This window comes from Ammodytes marinus, assembly GCF_949987685.1.
Source record: "Ammodytes marinus genome assembly, chromosome: 9".
Taxonomy (NCBI): domain Eukaryota; kingdom Metazoa; phylum Chordata; class Actinopteri; order Uranoscopiformes; family Ammodytidae; genus Ammodytes; species Ammodytes marinus.
This window is the reverse complement of record NC_137213.1, coordinates 4,066,162-4,081,241: the sequence shown is the minus strand read 5'-3', so window position 1 is coordinate 4,081,241 and position 15,080 is coordinate 4,066,162. Positions and strand designations below refer to the sequence as shown.

Sequence of the window (15,080 nt, the reverse complement as noted above, 5' to 3'; positions counted from 1 at the left end):
GCAAGCAAATTACACAAAAGGGACGATACAGGGAGATATACAATGGAAGAGGGCAAAACATATAGAAAAACATAGATACGTTTCCAATTCAGTTTCAGCAGAATCAGCGGCAGCACTTTATCCTGCTGCAGGTGGTGGAATAACGCTGTGTAATTATTAGAAGAGGAGTTATTGAGTGTTGTTACAAGAGGAGAGGTATACGTTGGGTTGTTGGCTTGGTATATTATTGAGATGTCTCCAGGCTATAATGTAGCAGAAAGCTAATGCCTGACAGAGAAAAACAGTCTGCACCATCTGAGCCAAACTGAACTGAGAAATATAACTATTCTGGTTCCCCCAGCAGCATGACCATAACTACTGCAACTTTACTATTAGGGAACATGAGTCAGCAAAATCCTTTTTTTGTTGTTTATTTTGTTAAAATACCTTCCAACAAGTTGGGGCGGCAGAAGCTCAGTCTGTGGGGACTTGGGCTAGAGCACGGACCAATATTGGAGTGTGGACTGGTAGCTGGAAAGGTGCCAGTTCACCTCCTGTGCACTGCCAGGGCGCCCTTGAGCAAGGCACCGAACCCCGAAACTGCTCAGAGCGCCGTCTCTGTGAGACTGGCTGCCCACTCTGACATCTCTCCATCCAATGTGTGTGTAATAGGTCCAGGTTGCATGTCTGTATTTTGGGCCTCTGTGAGTGTGTGTGTTTGTGTGTGTGTTATATGTGTAACAACAAATAAGGTGTAAAACTGAATTTCCCCCCAGGGATTAATAAAGTGTGTGTTCTTCTTCATCCTCTTCTTTTTTTGAATAATTACTTTATCAATCCTGGGGGAAATTGTGGAATGTATATTACTTTTATTTTGACAGTCTTATATCGAAAAGCTAACGGACATGAGTTCCGTGACATCCTCTTTCTGCACGCAAGTTAACTTGATGCATTAGGTGTGCACCAGCCCCTGGTCTGATGCGCCACCTGGCTTGAGAAACACGTTCTCAAAGACTTACTTTGAGTCATTATTTAGGAGCACACACATATTATGAATGAATTCAAATGAGCCATTTTAATCTAGATTAATCTAGATTAATTCCAAAATTAATCTAGATTAATCTAGATTAAAGAAATTAATCTATGCCCACCTCTAATATATATATATATATATATATATATATATATATATATATATATATTAGGGCTGTCAAATTAACGCGTTCATTTCGATTAATTAATCACAGAAAAATGTACGCGATTAAAAAAATTAACGCAGGTTAATCGCACTTCTATATTGCCCTTTCACCCGGTGCAAAAGAGGTGAGGCGATAGCGGAGCTGCACATGTAGCTTGCTGACACGGCCCGCCCGGGATTAAAGAGTAAAGAAAGAAGCATAGAGAGGGACGTTTTATGGGAAGCTCCGGGCAAATAAGCATGAAGGTAGGAATACGTCTTGTGTTATTCTCCGCAGTGTCTGTGCATTATTGATTTAGTGGGTGCCTAATTAACAATAGGTTCAAAACAGTATCTCTCAATCTTCCTCTGTGTCTCACTTTTGTTTGCTAGCTGCAATCGTCTCCTTCAAACGGACACCCGCCCCCTCTCACTCTTCCAAGCATATGCCTGTCTTTTTTCCTCCTTTGTGTGTGTGTGTGTGTGTGTGTGTGTGTGTGTGTGTGTGTGTGTGTGTGTGAATATTTTTGAGCTATGAGAAGGACGGTGAATGAGTCGGCATAGGCTATGCGCACCGCACCTGTGGCAGTGCAGCACTGTCTGTTGTGGGAGATAGACAGTCATTTAGCCTGCTTGTTTTTTTGTGTTTTTTTTTCGGCGCTAGTAGTTCCTAAATTTATTTAATGTAGTAACCTGGCTGAGAGGAGGAGACTAACTAACCGAGCAAGTGCCACCTGGATCGAAGCGGAGAGCTGCTAATGCAGGAGGAGGTCCCCCGCCGGCACCGGGGCAGCCACCCCCCAAACAACAAAAGCTGAACTTCGGTGAAAAAACAGTAAGTGGGGGGGAGTTGAAGAAGTTGGTCGGACAGTATGTTGTCGAGGAAATGCTGCCCTTAAACACGGTTGACTCGCCCTCGTTTCGTGCCATACTAAATAAAATCCCTACCAGTCACAATGCAGGGCTGCCTCACAGAACACAGTTTTCATTATACCTGGATACAGAGTATGCAGAGATGGAGAGAAATCTGAAGGCCGCGCTAAATGAGGTCGACTTTGTGTCGACTACTGCGGACATCTGGACCGCCAACAACAGAAGCTATATGGGAGTAACGCTCCACTGGATCAGTAGATCCACATTAGAGCGCAATAAGGCTGCATTGGCATGTCGGAGAATTCGCGGTAGACACACGTATGATGTTATTGGTGCAGAACTCGAAAACATTCACTGTTCATATGGGCTACTGAACAAAGTAGTCGCAACAGTGACTGATAATGGATCCAACTTTGTGAAAGCATTTAAAGTTTATCAGCCTGTCAAAGAGTCCGATGATGAGGTGTCCACCCCCACAGATGATGACGTCGCTTTTTTAGATCTCTCAGAAATCCTCTCGGCTACGGATGAAAGTGATGGCCAGCTGTCTCTTCCCCCGCACTACAGGTGTGCTTCACACACCATCAATTTAATTTCCACAAGTGATGTGGAGAAATATTTAACTTCTAATGCAGAGAGCAAGGCTGTGTATAGGAGCAGCACAGCAAAATGCACAGCTCTATGGACAAAAGCAAGTAGATCTGCCCTTGCATCAGAAACAGTGGAGGAAGTAAGCAAAAGAAAGCTTTTGGTACCAACATCCACACGGTGGAATTCCTTTTTTGATGCTGTAAAGAGAATAGCAGAAATCCCCATGGGTGAGCTGAATACTCTGTGCACCAAGCTGGGAGTTCCATGCTTCAAAGACAAAGAGTACCAGTTCCTGCATGAGTACTGCACCGCCATGAAGCCCCTGACTGCAGCCCTGGACATTTTACAAGGCGACTGTCCTTATGGGACTTTACTACCCACACTAGAAGTTCTGATGCAGAAGACCCTGGCTGTGAAAGATGCCCTCTCCAGGATGACTGCAGGCCTTCCAAATGCCATAGTGCAGGTATGTTCCATCTTTAAGCTAGTTAAAATGTCTTGCATCATCACACTATTCATAAACATGGAACAGAATATTCATTATCATTACAAAAAAGATTAAAACAAATACGAATGTCAGTAAGTAACTTAAAACCAATAATCCATAATATTGATCCCACATTAGGCATGGCTTGAAAGTTATTGAATTACATAATAAATATTAGGCCTTGTAGGCATAAACATATCAATTATATTTTTCAGGCTATCCAGACTCGTTTTGCCGGTGTGTTGGACGACAAAGATGCCCTTCTCGCAGCTGTCAGTTGTCCAAAATTCAAACTCCGATGGATGAGAGATGCAGGTAGGAGGGAGAGAGTAAAAGAGCTTCTGACAGCAGAGTGCCGCAAAACTGCTCCTGCAGGACAGAGCCCTGCCAGTGTGCCCACCACATCTACCGGCCAAGGTGAGATGGACTTTTTCACTTTTGAGGAAGAGACAGAGGAGACCTACTGTGCAGAAAAGGAAGTCATGGACTACCTGAGGTCAGCTTATGACCTTCAGATTCTGCATCAGTTTTCAAACATAAAGATCATTTTCTTGAAGTATAACTCTCCAACCCCATCAAATGCTCCTGTGGAGCGGCTTTTCAGTCTGGGAGGTTTGGTGCTCACGCCTAGAAGAAATAGACTTTCTGACAAGAGGTTTGAGAAGCTTCTGTTAATGAGGTACAACCACTGGTTTAACCGCCCCACTCCACTGTTTCACTCATAAGCCAAAAAAGTAGACATGATACCAATGTTGTCGAACCACTCCTTGCTGCTCTAAAAGAATATGTCAAGAAAGACTGTCTTTATTTTCTATTGTATCAAAGCAAGTATTTATGTTGAGAATTCAGAAAAGACTCAATTATTTTTTTATGAAAGCAAGTATTTATGTTGAGAATTCAGAAAAGACTGTCTATTTTTTGTTTTTTAAAAGCAAGTATTTATGTTGTGAAGTCAGAAAAGACTCAATTAAATTTTTTAGAAAAACATGTATTTATGTTGTGAAGTCAGAATAGACTGTTTTTTATAAAAACATAAATTTTTTCAGGAAAATGATTCGAAGTTCAACTTTAATTGTCAGGAGATACATTGTTGACATTGCACTTCCAATAAAGTTAGTATTGGCAAAACCGGTTGTATTTTTTTTAATTTTGAGGCAGCAGGGGGTGTTGTTGCAGCTAAAAGTAACTAATAAAGTAACTTGTAATCTAACTTAGTTACTTTCAACATCAAGTAATCAGTAATGTAACTAAGTTACTATTTTGAGGAGTAACTAGTAATCAGTAATCGGATTACTTTTTCAAAGTAACTGGCAACACTGATTCTGACCTAGTATGACTGTACTCAGTCTCCTTTGAAGTCTGTCTTTTTTCTTGAAAAATAACTAGAATAACTGTCTGGTGGCTAGGCATGCAATTGTAGAATGGTGAAAGTCCAGTGGTGGTAGGCAATGCTTTAAATAAGCTCTTATGAAGCTACAATATGGTCCAAAGTAACTGACACTTCACAATGTGTAAGGTTTGACATCTGAAATCTACAGTTTACACTCAAGTCCAAGAGTAAAGCTGTGCTAAATATGACAAAAATCCCAATCTGTGTATTCTTGAGTCGAAATTGACTTTTGTGCAAACTTGGCCCGGACGTACATACAGACGGACGTTTGTATGGACGAACAACCCAAAAACATAATCTCTCCTAAATTATCCTTCAAGAACAAAAATTAAATAATATGAGATGAGAATGGATAAGATGGGTTTTATCAACGTGGGTGTCACTTTTTACCATCATTTATCTATCACATTCTACAATCAAGGGAATAAAATCTGGCTCGTGATGTAGTGGATAGAGCTTGAGGCTCAGTCGTTGTCTGCATGTCATTCCCCTCTACCCCATTCCATCTCAGTCTCTCCAAAAAATAAAAAGCAAAAATGCCAAGAAAGATTATCTTAAAAAAAGAAAGGGGTATAATTCTAAGAGCTCGGAAATTCAACTTTGCCTCTTCTCTATTGATCTGGAAAGATCATCAGCGAGTCAGTTCTTCACGCTTGGATTATTCTAACCAAGACCAGAGCACACAAACAGAGGTATCTACAATGGTTTCATGTTCACTTTAGGATTGGTTTTAATGTTATGCTGATAGTCCTTAAAGGTCAGAGAAGATGATTTATTAATCCTAATTAGGCCTTGAGTGTAGCCTCATCTTCATAGACAACATCTTTCTATAACCAAAGTCAAAATCCTGACAGAAAAAACAAAGGTAGGTTAATCGGCTTTATAACTCAGAGGTGCTGCGCTTTGACTTCCTGCTTCAGGAGTCAGTCATCATTTAAAATCCCTCCTTAAGAGGGCACCGCTGCGACCCTGCAGTTACACTATCTCCTGTCTTGGAGAGGTGTGTACTGAAAAGGCAAATTTCATTGTGCTGTAACGGTGCATATGACAATAAAGCTATCTATCTATCTTAACAATTTTTTTTGTCTGAGCTCAAACCATTTTGTTATAACTACTTATGTGGCTTTTTAATTTTTTTTTTTTTTTTACTGATATTACAAACAATTATTCAAACACTCAATAAATTAAACTAATTCATACTGTACTTTCGTCCAGGTTTGATGGATGATTATATTGGCTGGGTCATTTTAAAATTGTCTCATCTCAGAAGTTCATGAAACAATAGCAGAATCCAAAACAAAGAACATTCACGGGAGGAAAACACTAAAATCTCTTTCATTGCTTTGTTATTGACAAGCAGTGGCAATTTCTTATTGTATCTTCTCTAAGGAACCATCTTTGTTTTTCTGTTTTGGGAATTGTTAAGGTCTTCAATGATTAACACAGTGCCAGGATTCCTTTAAGCCTGCCCTCAGCAAGGTGCCTCATTGCGATCCTGACATATACAGTATGTGAGTAAATGTTTCTCTCTGTCAGACATGAGAAAAGGTGGATGTTATGTTAGTAGCTATTAGCCCATCCTCCCCCCTCTCCTCCTTTATGTCCTCCATCAGTTGTACTCCCTTACTACAGACGATACCAATAAAAGGCACTTTGCCCTCAGGACACTGCCATTCTTCTTTGATAATGCTACTCTCTCTCTCTCTCTCTCTCTCTCTCTCTCTCTCTCTCTCTCTCTCTCTCTCTCTCTCTCTCTCTCTCTCTCTCTCTCTCTCTCTCTCTCTCTCTCTCTCTCTCTCTCTCTCTCTCTCTCTCTCTCTCTCTCTCTCTCTCTCTCTCTCTGAGGTAGAGAACTGCATGCATCTCTCATGATTGGGGTGAATCAGTTGTGAGATAAGGATGAATTAACTTTTGTTGTTTGGATTCTGGCCATATATTTGCCACAGCAGCATTTGCTTTCAGAGTTTAATAAAGTATCTATCTATCTATCTATCTATCTATCTATCTATCTATCTATCTATCTATCTATCTGCTTTCACACTCCTTTAGTTTTATTTCTTATTTGTCTGTAACGTAACAAAGCAAGGAAGCAACATAGCGGCCCTGCACGTTTTCATTTTGGTTGGTCCGGTGGTTATGTAACTAGAATTCTCTCTAACAGAAACAGAAATGATTTCAGATGGTTTCTCTGAGTGTACTACACCACGTCCATAGAGATAGGTAGAGGTGTGTCATGGATTTCTGTTGCCCTCTAGTGTTAAAGCACATTCAATACATCAACTCACTAGTAAAACGCCTCTCCTTATCATGCAGTGATTCTTGAGAAGCGGGACAAAAGACCGTCTTCCAATATTAACTGCTGTTATGTTTAAAAGATCCTTTAAGCTTTAGGAAGGTTTCTTGCGGGGTTAATCTTTCTTTTATCAAATTAGGGAAGTTTATGAACATGTAATATAGCTTGTACTCAGGTATTTATTATAATAAAATAAAAAACTTGGTATGCTATAAATACATAAACTTTCTGATATTACTTTAGTGAAGTTTATTCAGGAGAGGAGGTGCGTAGAACGTAAGATAACTGAATATTTTAGAAGGTATATTCTAATAACTGGAAAAACAAACTTTTGTTGGAAATTGGATCTCGGGAACACTGAAAGGTACTTTACTTTACGTTACTGTTTCACTGTTGTTGTTTACAGTAGCAGGACTCACTTTTTTGTTTACAAACATAGTGGGATGTAGCTCAGTGGGTAGGGTGGTCGACCCACAACCGCAGGGTCGATGGTTCGATCCCCCGTCTCCCCGCCACATGTCCAAGTGTCCCTGGGCAAGACACTGAACCCTAGATTGCTCCCGATAGTTAGCTTGCACCCTGCGTGGAGACTGAAGCTATCAGTGTATGAATGTGTGCCCCGGTTGTAAGTCGTTTGGATAATGAATGACATTAAATGTAATGTAAAAAACATATTCTAGTCTTAAGTTTGGTTCCATGTTCATCAAAATGACTTTGTTTCGATTTATGATGATTTAATTACTCAATACTAAGAATAACGTGTAGAGAAAATATGTTTGTAAACTAACTGTTGGCTCTGCAAATGTAAACAAATCCCCCTCCTCTGCATAGTGCACCTTGAAACATTGCTGGTGAAAAAGTATGATGTGCTGGTTTTAGTCCTATGAACACTGTTGTTTGTGTCCCTGTGTTGTAGTTATGTAAAATAAAAAAATAGCTTACCAATGAACAGAGCTACACAGAGCAGTATAGCCATGAGAGCACCAGTGCTGAGGCCCACTGGCAGGAAGACAGCCTCAGCGGAGCAGGTGAGCAGCGAGCCCCCTGTCCCACAGTAACACACTCTGATGGTGAGTGTGGCTGTGCTGCTCTGGGCCGGGTAGCCGCTGTCTTCCACCACAACAGGGAGCACATAAACGTCCTGCAGCCGCCTCTGGAAGCCTCCACGCCGGGTCACTATGCCAGCTGTGTTGTCTGTAGGAACCAACACAGGAGACGGGGTTACATCACTGACAATCACTGCTGTCAAAAACCACATCAGATAAATCAAATCAACTCGATAGTCTAGCTCCTGGGTAAGATTTGTATGCGCTTCATTTAGCGGAAAATATCTCAACTGTTATAGACTGATATGACCCCATTGAACAACATGGGATGTGTGACAAAATCTCTACCCAAGACGAAAGTCCTGAAAATGACCACAACAGGTTACACTAGTATCACACTACGTGGTGAATGGAACTTTTTTCCCCCTTTATACATATCCTCATACATTTCTACCAGATTAATTCATATTATGAGAAATACTTTTTGTATTACACTTTGTCTAACAATGATGAGCATTCCACGTATTGATGGGCAGTAAGAAGCAGAACGCGTGTAGCATATTAGCATAGCTGAGGTGATCCACAACCACCCTGAAGCTTTCTCTTGCAGCTTCACTGATGTTCCTGGTGGCTTTCCTCTCCTACAACCCTCTAATGCCAAGGAGTCTGAGTACCAGGTGTAGGGACAGGCCTAGAAATCCCCCTGCAGCCCACCTCGATAGGCTCACAGCAGGCCCTCCACCCATTTCCTCTACAGGTTTCCAACAGCTGCTCCTGTTATCGAAATCCTCAATGAAGTGATAGAAGAGCCACAATACAGATAATAAGAAGCCAGGTACACCTAGAAATTGTGCACTTATCGGAGGATTCTTAACCTCACAATGTCCCTCGTCTGCTCACCATGTAGGAGGCAGCATGTCAAATTAATTTTGTTTTTTATTATTAATTTAATTTCAAATTCAAAATTTGTCCCACAATAGATTACAACAGCTCCCTTTTACCCCCCCCCCCCCCACCCACCCCTTACTCACTGCCAAAATCTCGCACAGTGAAGTTTCTGTTGCGTAGCTCTTTCGGGGACTTGAAGAAGAACCTCTGGCCAACCGGAGGAAGGTCCATGTCCACAGCACTGACCGTCTGAATCACCTGGTCAGGGAGCAAACACAGTGGCTTCTATTCAGCACAATGGTGAAGGGAATACTCAAGATATAAGTTGGTGGCTTATGAATGTGTAACCCTTATTTTAGTCGGTAGCGTACTCCGGTCTCTTCTGGATGGTGGGAACAAGTACACAGTAGTCTTGCATGTGCTCGTTCACTACTAAACTGATTCCCCAACTTAACTCCCCCCCACCCTCCCTAAAACAAGAGGTGGGAAGGAATTAATATCTTGGACATAAATAGTATCTCTTGAAATGTTATCCAGAACATGCATATATGAAATAATAATAAAATAATATTAATCAGCAGTGTCATTTAAATGAGAATCAAATAATGCAAAACAATGTGAATTATAAGATTACAACTGAAAGATCTCTGGTTAAAATCTCTTCGGCTGCTATAAGAAAAGGGCAAGAAAGAAAATGAATGGGGAGTTGCATGTTGTTACGTTTTAAGACAAAGCAGGTTAATAGGGTCAAAAGTTTAGATATCATCACGAAATGGAATGTGCCAATAAACAACAATTCGTCAGTATCTACCAACTAATTATGCGTAAATTGGTATCCTATTAAAAAACAAATGTTGGATAAAGAGATACAATTTTGACATCATTTTCTACAACATTAAGTGTCCAAAGTTCGTACAGAACAGATTTTGGATACAGGCTTTTTTCTTCCATTTTATAAAGCAAAAAGTACAATGCACAGGTTTTCAAAAATACATTTCCATCAATTTTTTTAATAACAAATGTATCCTTTTTTGTAAATCCCTCTGTAATAACCTTCAGAACAGTGCTAAGAATGGGTATGGAAAGTTTAGTTGATGGTGCTTCAGAAGTTGAGATTTGTGGTTCGGAGTATTCAAAAAAATAAATAATAATGTTGAGATAATGGCCATTGAAGATGGTTGTATAGGAGAACTATACAAGAAGCAAACAGACAAGGTTTAGTCAAATAAACACTAAACACTGAAATAATGAGATTTCAGGAAAAGCAGAAACATTTAAACAGATACTGTACTGAAGGCACCTACATGACGGCTCGTTGACTTTTTATTTTCTGCTTATGGTTTAAACAATGTAATTGGTATTCCTTTGAGACCTGTAAACTAGTTAGTTGTTTATTATTATTATCCAAAAATAAAGTATTTAAAAAAAAGATATGCAACATCCCTTTTGTTACACTGAATATGTTTCAAAGCGACAGCATTGTGTTTACCTGTCCCACTCTGGAGTTTTCACATACGAAGGTATCTGAAGGAACGGCCAGCTGAGGAGGGAACTCATTCACATCCAGCACGGTGACGGTCACAGACACTTTGGTCCACAGCACGGGGTTGTCTGGAACAGGCATTATGACATCTATAAATATATACATCAGTGACACAGCCTCATGTCTGCATTATTCAACATATACTGACAGTCAGTGTTTCCCCCAGGAAATATCTTAGTCAAGGTGGTCCCTGCCAAAGGGTACAGGAGGCGCAGAGCAACGCGTCGCAGCGGAAATTTTGGGGGTATTTTGCTCAAAGATGCCAACACGCACTAAATAAATAAACAACTGTTTTTATGAATACAAAAATACAACAGACACTGACCTTACAGTTGTGCAATTTTGTTTGCATATGCGGGTACACATTTTTTTGCAAACATGCAGTGCAAAATACAATTAAAGAAAATTTAGAAGAGAGCCAGTTTTCCTGAAAGTGTGATACTGAGAAAAGTTGTGTGTGTGGGAGACTTGCCAAAACTCAGGGCGCAGTGACCCTGACAGTTGAGATAGCGAAGCAGCTGCAGGGGAAGGGGGGAGCCGGGTTTGATATTAAGATATATGGAGGCTGGCTCGGACGAGAGTGCTAGCTTTCAATGTGCACCCTGCTCCCCCGTCTGAATGAAGGGAAGACCGTGTCTTTTACCTTGCATCCTAACAAGCTAGCCTGACTGAGATCCATGTTTATTCAACTGTCAATAAAGTACCCCCCGTCACACCTGTACTCGAGTGTATCAGCTTAATTCCACAACAAAAACTTCTACTGTTTTGGTGCAATAATGTGCAGACCAAACCCCAACCACAGCGAGTTCTACCAGCATCCAATAAGGACAAACATTGCAGTACCTTCCGGTGGCCACGGTGACGTGGTACCAAGACTGATGCATTTTTCTTTGACTCACTTGTTAAACAGGCCGTTTTCACAGTCTTATTAAACCTATTTACGGCCTGGTCCAAAAAAAACATTCTAGTCTGTATGTTTAGGTCATATCTCATGTCATATCTCACCCCCCTCATGACAACACTGAGGGGGGTGAATTTTTTTCTAGCAGGCTAGTTTTTATCCTTTTGGAAGTTAAAATGTATTTGCGCGATCTCTTGAGTGACAGCTCTTCGCCCGTTGTCCCATACTTTACCTCGGAGGTATACGTCAGCTAGATGGGCGTATCTCCCTCCCCCCGAGGCGGAGTAAAAATCTCACAAGATGGTGACGCACAAAAGCCAGGGGCCTCATTTATGAACAGTGCGTAGAAAAGGTTCTAAATTCACTCTTAAGAATGAAATTTAGTATGTGCTTAAGTACAAAAAAATCTGTATTTATCAAACGTGCGCTGGCCTATCGTACGCACACCAGTAAGTCATCAATCTTGATAAATCCCACATGTTCTTAAGTACCATGCTCGTTCACGCATATCCTTTATAAAACCATGTTATGTTTTAATGCAGTGCCACCTGAGGTCACAGGCATTACATTTAAATTTTGGACATTGCCCCTTACGTGCAGAGATTTATCTGGATTCTCTAAATCTTTTAATTACATAATGGATAGTAGATCGTGTAAACCTTAAATTATTTGCAGGAATGTTGTTTTTAAACTGTTGGACTGTTTTCCTCTGCAGTTCTTCCCAAAGTGTTGAGCCTCACCCCATTATTGCTTGTGAAGACTGAATCTTTACGGGATGCCCCTTTATATCCATTCATGATAATATCACCTGTTACCAGTTAACATGTGTCTGTGAGTAATGTTCCAAACAGGTGTTTTTTAATATTCTACACTACAGCTTTCTCAATCTTTTAATGCCCCTGTCCCATCTTTTTTGTAATGTATTGCTGACATTATTCAGAATAATGAAAAAAATAATAATGTTTTTAACTTGATTATATGCAAAAAAGGATTTACAAATGATCACCTTTTTTTGTAATATGTTTTACATAACGTCCCAACTTTTTCGGAATTGGGGTTGTACGTTTTTCACAATTATAATGAATATTCATGAAGAAACATTCAAGGCAGAATTTATTCAATATGTTCACTGTTATAATCTGTTATAGGCTCCGCAATCACTGTGTATTTAATAATAATAATAATAATACATTTTATTTATATAGCGCTCTTCTCTCACTCAGAGCGCTTTACAAAAACAAAACAATAAAGAAACAAAAATGTCATATTTATAATGTTATTTGTTGTGGTACACTGCTTTTAAGCACTCAATTGCACATGTAATTCATTCAAATGAAATAATTAACAAAATAGTTGCTGATTAACCTTATATTGATCAACTAATTGTTCATTAAAGCAAGTCTTTCAAAATGATCTGATCTGTGTGTTGTATTCACAGCAGGTTATGACAACTACACAATATTTAATTTTTTTTAAATTCTATATAAAATAGCCTACATTAGTAGTAGTGACACTGGAAATTAATAACGACGTTTATCAAAACACTTTGGGCCACTAGATGGAGTCAGATACTCGTCAAACCTTTAAATGCTTCCCATTTCTGTGTGTGTGTGTGTGTGTGTGTGTGTGTGTGTGTCTGTGTGTGTGTCTGTCTGTCTGTCTGTCTGTCTGTCTGTCTGTCTGTCTGTCTGTCTGTCTGTCTGTCTGTGTGTTAAGCTCAGCCCAAAAACTTGCCAGATAATCATCCGCAATCATTCTGGAGCATAACATAGGAATTAAAAAAAAATCTTGTGTCTCCCTCTGTTACTGACTGTGATAGATGTCTTCGTATGTTAAAATAACTAGTGCAGTGCCCGTAGGAAGGAGGTAAACAAAGAAAGATATTAGACAGTACATTTGGCTGATATCAGTGATGGTTAAGTTTACACTGTTGAAGGTTATTATCAGTAACTTAGCCTACTTTGTAGAAGTTGGCTACAGTATATAGTAGGGCAACATTCCTTAGTGTAGTGTGTAAAGATAACCACAAACTAATTCCATGTGTTTTGTTAAGTGAAATGAAACACAAAATGTGATAATTAAGTGTTGAATCCTAAAGAAGAATGGAGCTGTACAGGTGTTACATATACAATCTGATATTATGGTACCTTGCAAACTGCCATCCATACTGCACAATGCACTCAAACTTACAATCAGTTGACTATATAGTAAATGGCTGCACTGTGTATAAAAGGAGGCTATGCTGCACGCCATGACAACATTGTCAACCCCATTACCATTCCTGTTAGGTATTTGAAAGATAAGACTGAGTTTGGATAACTGTCAGTTAACTTGTCAGTAGTCAGCTGTGTGGGGGGGACTTGTGTGCATGCGCGGCGTCGGCATGGGGGGGTGACTTGTGTGCGCGCGGGGGTGGGGGTACTTGTGCGCGCGCGGGCTTTCAGTTTAGATTTTAAACAGATATAAAACATTTAGTGGAAGCATCCGAGACCGTGCTGTGAATTAACATGTCATAGCAGTCAGCTGTGTGTGTGGGACGTGGGCGCGCGTTCTGTCTTCCGGTTTAACTTTTTAACGGATATAAAACATTTTGTGGAAGCATCCGAGCCCGTGCTGTATTATTACAGTGAAAATAGCGTTAAGTGCTGTCATTACCACTAAAGCGGACAGGCGGAGCAGGTGAGGAGTTGCTGAGGAAGTAGGCTGTGTCGGTCTGCTGTGTGTGTGTGTGTGTGGCGCTCGTCAGAGGGAAGCGGGGTTTATTCGGAGATTACTTCATGCTCCGTGCTCACGGTGCTCTTTGGCCTTCAGTGTGCGCACGTACTTTTAAAAACTTCACAATGAAGGATGAAGGATGCACACCTTCGTACTTCTAAAAACTTCACAATGAAGCATGCACACCTTTGTGCTGTGCGCAAGCGATATCCGGAAGCTCATGCCGATCTGACTCAAACTCAGAGAGATATGCGAGCCACAAAATTACAGACACACTTCAGGTCACGTGATGCTTCCTTGCTTTATAGATAGATGTATGGCATTACTTTCTTTCAATGAAAGTTGTATAAAGAATATGTAACGTGTTTGTCATCAGTTTGTGCAATTGGCCAGAAGTGAATAGATACCAAAAAAAAATGGCAAAAATGTTTTTAAATTAGGAGGTGGTGTAGTGGTTTTTTGTATCAATTTCTATCAACTTTTATCAATGCTAATTTATGAATGAAAACGCCATCATTGACGCGCTAACAGGAGTTAGCATTTTGCTCGTGGTAATCTTGTTACTGGTGTTGCTGTCAATACTCCTGCCTTTCCTCTATTTTACCTGTAAATTAGCGTCATCTTTCAATAAATCTCTCATCATTTGACAGGCTTTTGTAAAATGGTACTACCATTTCAGAATGGCACCTCCACTGACATGCCACTAATATTAATGGTATTTACCATTCCCTACTGGCACCAACCGTTTTCCCACTGACATGCCACTCATATCCAGCTGCAGAATAATTTTGATACCAACAAATATATGATTGGCAATACATGATGGAAGCATAAATTAACAATGTCAAAAGTGTGAAAACTAAAATTCAAGTAAAATAATTAAGAAACAATTGAATGAAGATGGAGGTTTTTAATGATTGTATGCTTTGTAAGGCAGGCTACTATTATTAGTATAAATGGCAGGTGACAGTGGCACACAAATAATACAAAAAGGTTTATGACACTGGTCTACTGTTTCATAAATTAACTCTCTACCCGCTGAGCCAAACGAGCACTAGGCGAGTACGTCACCCCCTGCTATATATAGCAACCTGCCTCTCTAGTCAGGGCTAATTCTCTGTTATCGACCTGCTCAGGAGGCTATGCTAACTACCGTGACCGGAGCAAGTCCGACTGTTTTATAAAGAATCTGTCATT

General features: G+C 40.2%; 1 protein-coding gene across 1 annotated transcript in view; it reads right to left on the bottom strand.

Annotated features, from left to right (window-relative positions):
• The window catches only part of LOC307256062 (cadherin-12-like), a gene marked incomplete at both ends in the record, with an annotated part of 87,935 nt that overhangs the window by 7,031 nt on the left and 65,824 nt on the right, over window positions 1-15,080 (bottom strand). Inside the window, 3 exons of the mRNA XM_080034928.1 lie at window positions 7,733-7,984; window positions 8,868-8,982; window positions 10,214-10,335. Of these exons, the coding sequence (XP_079891054.1) occupies window positions 7,733-7,984; window positions 8,868-8,982; window positions 10,214-10,335 (489 nt within the window). The remainder of the gene's footprint in view (window positions 1-7,732; window positions 7,985-8,867; window positions 8,983-10,213; window positions 10,336-15,080) is intronic.